Below are 7,180 nucleotides of genomic sequence, written 5' to 3'. Positions count from 1 at the left end.
GCAAGGCTGCGGTGTAGTCCAGCTCAGTGCAGAGAGCAAGGCTGTGGTGTGGTCCATCTCAGTGCAGAGAGCAAGGCTGCGGTGTGGGTGCAGAGGGAGGAAGGCTGCGGTGTGGTCCATCTCAGTGCAGAGAGCAAGGCTGCGGTGTGGTCCATCTCAGTGCAGAGAGCAAGGCTGCGGTGTGGTCCATCTCAGTGCAGAGAGCAAGGCTGCGGTGTGGTCCAGCTCAGTGCAGAGAGCAAGGCTGTGGTGTGGTCCAGCTCAGTGCAGAGAGCAAGGCTGCGGTGTGGTCCAGCTCAGTGCAGAGGGAGGAAGGTTGCTCGTCGTATGTCAGTATAAGTTCTAGTGAGACATCTTGTGCGTGATTTTAAAGAAATTGGTACAGCTTTTATGCATTTTTAGTTGAGTTTCTTGTGGCTGTGTATCTTGATATCAAACAATGATAGAGAAATGCATGCTGGTAATACATAATGATTTTTTTTTGTTAATTGGGTTTTTTGTTTGTGTTTGTTTGTTTGTTTTGAGACAGGATTTCTCTGTGTGGGCCTCGCTGTCTTGGAACTCATTCTGTAGACCAGGCTGGCCTCAAACTAAGAGAGATCCACCTGCCTCTGTCTCAGGAGTGCTGGGATTAAAAGCATGCACCACCACGCATAGCTGAAAATGACTTTTGATTTTTAAACTTTGATAAAAAGTAGTGAACTCTTAAGACTATATAAATCCTGATATTTAGTGGAGATCGATTAAGTCAGCTGATGTTACTACTTGAACAGTCTGCTTTACCTGGCCATCAGGCTGGTATGTATGTTACATAAACATTTAAAGATCGTCTGGATCTAGGCAATGAAAATATTGAGCAGTAGCATGAATGGGTGGCAGGCTGTATCTGTCTGTGTCTGCATGTACCAGCGTGGGGATTCCTCGTACAGAAGATTGACAGTCTTTGTTTAGATGCTGCGGTTGAGGATGCTCCGTATCAAACCCTCCCCACCATGCAGCCTGGCCCCTCAGGTGCCTCTGCTCAGTCTCCCTTTTCACTTTGGGGGAAGGTGGTTACTTCATGCTTTTTCTAGCACCTTGTCGTTCGGGTAGTGAGAATTTGGAATGATGTATTTGTTTATTGTGATGTGATCTCGTAGGGAGTTATGTGGTTGCCTTTTCAGGCAATGTAAGCCAGCTCCTGCCCTTCAGGCTTTGGACTGACATCACAGTAGGCAAAGAAGATGTTGATTTTTTTTTCCCATTTAAAAATCTTATAAATAAAACAAAAAAAAATTTTTTTCATTAGTTTTATGCCAGGTGTGGTGGTACACCAATTTTAATTCCGGCACTTGGGTGGCAGATGCCAGTAAGTCTCTGAGTTCAAGGTGACTGTGAGCGTAGTGAGACTGTCTTACAAACAAACAAACATGCAGACAAACAAAGAAGAGAGCCTGGTGGTGCACACCTCATCTAATACCAGCGCTCGGGAGGCAGAGGTCAGCCTGGTCTACAATGGACAGTCAAGGGTACACAGAAACACCTGCCCCCCCCCCACACAAACCAAAAAGAAGAGGAGTACGGTTGTTTCCTCCTGTGTCTTCTTCCGGTCACTAACACACCCCAAAGAGGACAGCTCCCCTTTCCTGGCTTCCTATAGAAGAGCACCTCTGCCTAGCTCAGCCCCTACGTGGCTCAGCCCACACGTGGCCTGCTCTGCTTTGTTCCGCATATTTGTGAGACTGTAGGTACATGCTAAAGATCGTCTCTGTTGAACAGAAGAATGCGTTTCTCTGGTGTTTTACCAAGGCTTATGTTGGGGTGTTAACCCCCTTAAGCCTCTCAGGATTCAGAAGAATCGCTATAGCAGGCGAAAACTGGCTAACGATATCTGAGGGTAAATAAATTAACTCACGTAAGTCTTTTTTTTTTTTTAATCATGGTCCACGTATTCTTCTATACTCCCTTGATGTTCCCCTTTTGATGTTCCTTGCTGTTCTTCCCATCCCGGTTTATATACCACACAGACACAGTTAGCAACTCCCTAGGTGGTAACAGTGGTACCAGGCACACATTTTTTAGGGCTAATAGGAGGGGTTAGACTGACAAGGCAGGTGCCTTACGTCTCAGAAGTGGTGTGACTGTGAACTCCCCAGCAGACACCAGGAGGATTCGGATGGAGGCCGGCCTCCAGCTGTGACCACTGCTGACAGGCATCAGCTTCTCCTCCTTCTTTACCCAGGGTTCTGGAGCTAGAGGAGTCGAAATGTGTGCTCACGTCGCTAGTAGGGACTTGGCAGTAGGATAGCAGGAGACATGAGACCTCTGGGAGAAACCGCAGCCTTTGAGGAGGCCTGATGCTGTGTGCTGGCCCCCAGGTTCCCAAGGAAGCATGAACATGGACATTAGGGTACCACCGCTCACCGTGCCCCTTCCCAGTGATAGTTTTACCAGAAGCGAGAGTGAGCAGGGTCGTTCTTATTCCCCGTTTTGAGAACACGATGTACATCGGATAAGAAAATGAGCCGCCATTTCCAAAGGAACCCTAACCCATGCTTTCCTCTGTAGTAGATTGGTTTTTGTGGGGGCCTCAAACTGATGAGGACTTCTTTAGCATAGTACCTGGAATGTAATGTATTGTTTAGTTTATTCAGCAAATCTTTGAATCCTGGCTGTGTCTCCAGGCCACTAAGAGGGAAACTCCCCAGCTTTCCAGAGGGTCTGTGTAGGGCTGGCAGTCAGGAGGCAAGCACTGGGGGCACCCCTGCAGGAGAAGGGCTTGACCCGAGGTCTAGCGGTCAGAGAAATGTTAACCAAGCAGGGCTCTGCCCAGAGGCCTCAGCTTCCTCGTTTCAAAACCTGAGTTTGTCGGGTTCAGAGGTCCTTTTTAGTTCTGATATTTCTAGAATACATAAACTAGGAGACACCCTAGTTTGTCACACGGCTCTTCCTCCTTTGTGCTGTGATCTGTGTAGATTAAACCAGGTGCAATGGTCAGAGTACATGGACCACAGCTGATAGCGGTTGTCAGGGTGATGACTGAGGGCAGCAGAGGGGAGGACGGGGGAGCAGAGGGGAGGACGGGGGAGCAGAGGGGAGGACGGGGGAGCAGAGGGGAGGACGGGGGAGCAGAGGGAAGCGTGAGCATAGTCTCAGGCTCCAGAACTAGAGTTATCCCAGAACTCTCCTGCACAGTTCTCAAGCTCTAGATGAACTGAGGCTACTGGCGAGGACCAGCTCCTCCCTGGCTTGTCTGTAAGGTTACTTTAGTCTAATATCTGCTGTCCCTCCCGTCACTCAGTGGTCTCTTGTTTGTAATCACCATTCCGTTGGCAGGGCTGACTGGCTTGAGGTGTTTGAACACAAGTCCGAGCAATCACTGGCCGACCACTGAGCTCTGCAGAGGTGATACCAGAAGTGTGGGCTGCAGTTAGCATCGGTCAGCGGTCAGCAGACCACAGGTGGTGGACTGGCAGGGGTGGCCATTTAGCTCCCAGTCAGTGAAAAGAGCGAAGCCTCGTGCAGTAGGAAGTGCATAACTAGGCTGCAATGCGAAATCCCACAGTCCACCGCCTCAGAGTCTTCAGTTACAAAACCCGAAACACTGTCACCTGGCAGGACTTGATGAAGCTTAAGCAGGGTGGTAGTGAGTGCCTCTCGGTGAGGAGAAGCCTGGGCACCTCACCAGCAGCACAGGCCTGCAGGCCTTCCCTGTGCCCCCGAGTCTCTCCAGCCGGGGCCTGCCACTCCTGGGCAGTCGCTCGTGGTTCCCTGCCCACACCTGCTGCCTCACACCTTTGAGCCCTCGTGTATCACGTTCTCGTCACCTGGAGTTCTCGACTTTAATCTGCTGAAATTCTGTTTGTGCATTCAAAGCTCCCACAAGTGTGAATGTCTCCCCTGCCTCTTAGAGTTGGTTGTCTCTTCCGTGCAGCTGTGTAACCTTTAGCACAGTTCTGTCACTGGACTTGCCACAGTTCCAGTGTATGTGTCAGGGCCGTTGCCAGGCAGTCGCTGTGCTGTTGGACTGTATCTCCAGTGGAACAGCTGTTCTAAGTGGAGATTTAAATTGGAGTCCTGTGGGCGTTGTTTCTGTGCTGCCCCCTTTCCATGGTTTGTGAGTTTCACGCGTGCACGTACCGTGGTTTGACCACCCCGCCCACCTCTTTACCTCTCCTCCAGTTCCTTCCCTGTCCGTGAACTAGTCCACCAGCCGCCATCAGGTGCCAGTGGCTTAAGTCCTCAGCTGGGGGAGGAACTTGGCGTCTTCCTGCTCCCCCCACCTGTGCTGGCATTTTGGCCAGCTTGATCTCATGCAGTCTTGTGCATGCAGTCCCAGCGCTGCGAGTTCACCTGTGCAGCGGGCCTGACATGTCGGGCAGTACTGATGTCCACTACCTTTGGCTCTTACAATCCGCACCCCCTCCTTCTTCCTTGACAATTCCTGAGCCTTGGAGGTAGGAGATGTCCTACCGTTGTCCCAGCTGAGAGCCCCGCATACTCTTATTCCTTGCATGTTGACCAGTTGTGTGTCTCTGTACCCGTGTGTTGGTGTCATGCGTTGTGTTGAATAAATGAGAGACGGCATCACGGGAAACCATGTCAGTGGGAGCGAAAAGCCGATAAATCCGGAGGTGCCATTGTCTCTGTACTTAGTTGCAGGGTTATCTGTCTGCAATACCTTTTGTCTTTAAAACAAGCTTTTATTTTGTATATGCCAGCGAGCAGGGGTCTGAACATGCCAGGCGCATGCGGAAGCCAAAGGACAGCTTGCAGGAGCTGACTCTTGTCCTTCTTCATGTGGGCTCTGGGGGCTTGGGGCAAATGCTCTTACCAACTGAGTCATCCCGCCAGCTTTTAGTTTTTTGAGTATATTATGGGTGTTTTGTCTGCAAGGCACTTGTGTGCCTGGTGCTGGCAGAGGCCAGAAGGGGGCGCCAGATGCCCGGGAATTAGAGTTGCAGGCTGTTGTGTGTTGGCTCGGAGGTGCTGTGTCGGACTTGGGTCTGGAAGAGCAGCATTGCTCTCAACCACCGAGTCACTGCTCCAGCCCTTATGGATTTTAAAAAACAAAATGATACGGCACCTAATCAAAACCCTTGTAAAGAAGCTGGAGTCTTAACTCCCATCTACAGTGTCTTAACTTCCATCTGCAGAATCCAACGTGGAGGAGTCTTGACTTTGGGATAATGCCGGACCGCCTGGATACGTCTGTGTCTTACTTTGTGGTGAAGATTTGGGGTGGGAAGGACGATGCCTACCAGCTGCTGATAGAGTGGAAAGTCTACCTGGATGGGCTGAAGTACTTGGGTCAACAGGTAAGTTTCAGAATGAGCTTTCAAGGGTTGTCCTCTACAAATTAACTCGTCAATAACTTTTCTATTGACTCTCTTCTCTCTACATTTTCAGTTATAATGGATATTAATAGAAAAGTAATTAAATTTGTGCAATGAAAAAAGAGGTTACTTGCCAGGCAAGGTGACATGTGTCTAATCCCAGCACTCAGGAGGAGCAGGCAGGAGGAAGGCCACAAATTGGAGTTCTGCCTGGTCTATACAGGGAGCTGTGGCCTAGCCAGAGCCTGGTAACAGAACCAGGCCAGCAACAAAACGAGGCTTGTGGTATTGTGTCTACTTAAGTTACTAACATTGTTACATCTGAGTTACAAAAACCTGTCTCTCACCTGTCCCCTGCCCCGCTGTCTCTCACCTGTCCCCTGCCCCGCTGTCTCTCACCTCTCCCCTGCCCCGCTGTCTCTCACCTCTCCCCTGCCCCGCTGTCTCTCACCTCTCCCCTGCCCGGCTGTCTCTCACCTGTTCCTTACCCTGCTGTCTCTCACCTGGCCTCTGCTCCACTCTTAGCTCACCTGACCTCTGCTCAAGCGCTGGTTTCTTTGCTCTCCTTTGTTTAGGTCTAGCCAGTCTGTTTTTCAGCATGGGAACAGGTAAAGTTACAGCTGTCCTGCCCTGACCTCTGCAATAAGAACTAATTAGTATGTTTCCCTCCTTCCTTAGATTCACGCTCGCAACCAAAACGAAATCATTTTTGGGCTGAACGACGGCTACTATGGTGCCCCATTTGAACATAAGGTAAGAGGATTCTCCAAATGGCCTGAGCTTTGCTTCGTGTAGGTGCCTTGCCCCTGGGAAGATGATCTCCTGGGGAGGTCTGTTTCAAGTGTCACCGACCGAGAACTTGCTTAGTCTGATCCGCAACCCTCCCAGTAATCATCCCTAAATCCCGATTATGTTCTCTTGAAGGAAACCTAAGCTAGCTGTTTTCTTTTCTTCTACTTAATTCCTTGGGGATTAAGAAAGAGTGGTGAGCTGGACAAGGTGGCAGAGGCTGCAGCAGGAGGAGGGTCACAGGGTTGGGTCCTGCCCTGGTTCAGAGTCAGTTCAAGGCCTCCTGGGGAAGCCTAGTTGGCTGGGGGTGTTGCTCAGCAGTGTGGGGTTTACCTACCATGCTGGGAGCCCTGGGCTCAAGCCCCACTCCTGCGTTTTCTTAAAGTGCTCCAGTTATGTGCTTCATCGTTCTCAGTAAGCCTAAGAAACCGTGTTACACGGGTCATGATGACACACCTTTAATCCCGGCACTCGAGAGGCGGAGGCAGGTTCTAAGTCCAATCAAGTTGGCAGTGCAGGTTAACCACCACAGTAAGGTTTAATAGCAGTCAAACCAGAGCTGGGCAGTGGTGATACACGCCTGTAGTCCTAGTGCGAGGGGAGGAGGGGGCAAGGTAGGTGGAGCCAAAGGCCAGCCTGGTTTGCAGAGTCAGATCTAGGACAGCCCAAGCTAAACAGGGTTTTTCAAAAAAACAAAACAAATAACAGCCCCCCCCCCTCCCCTCACCCAAGTCAAACCAGACTGTTGTTACCTCTGATGTAGTCTTTGCACTAAGAACAGTCTGCCGTCAGTTTGTGGGTGTGCAGAGGGGAAACCTAAAAAGCTTTCAAACAATTTAGACATCATTGTAACATTCTTTGAAAGAATCAGTTCTCAGTGGATTGAATAAAAAATTCCAACAACTGCCGCTTCCCCAGAGGGGGCGAAATGTCGTGGTGGTGAGATGTAAGGGGACAGGTTGAGAGTCTCCGAGGCCAGCAGTTTGTTTGACGGGAGGCTAGACATAGTAAAAAGCTGTGTGATTTGGTAGAAGAATCTGAATTCCAGTCAGGCATGGTGGGAAGCAGAGGCAAGA

General features: G+C 50.2%; 1 protein-coding gene across 2 annotated transcripts in view; it reads left to right on the top strand.

The window, feature by feature from the left end:
* Nucleotides 1-7,180, top strand: part of Uvrag (UV radiation resistance associated) — a 208,816-nt gene that overhangs the window by 34,969 nt on the left and 166,667 nt on the right. For both annotated transcript variants that reach the window (XM_050154442.1, XM_050154443.1), the window contains exons 4-5: nucleotides 5,136-5,297; nucleotides 5,994-6,068. In XM_050154442.1, coding sequence (XP_050010399.1) covers nucleotides 5,136-5,297; nucleotides 5,994-6,068 — 237 coding nt within the window. The remainder of the gene's footprint in view (nucleotides 1-5,135; nucleotides 5,298-5,993; nucleotides 6,069-7,180) is intronic.

This window comes from Alexandromys fortis, unplaced genomic scaffold, assembly GCF_014885135.2.
Source record: "Alexandromys fortis isolate MF-2015 unplaced genomic scaffold, M_Fortis_MF-2015_v1.1 scaffold_77, whole genome shotgun sequence".
Classification (NCBI taxonomy): Eukaryota; Metazoa; Chordata; class Mammalia; order Rodentia; family Cricetidae; genus Alexandromys; species Alexandromys fortis.
The sequence above is the reverse complement of the archived record's forward strand: the minus strand, read 5'-3'. Positions and strand labels throughout refer to the sequence as shown.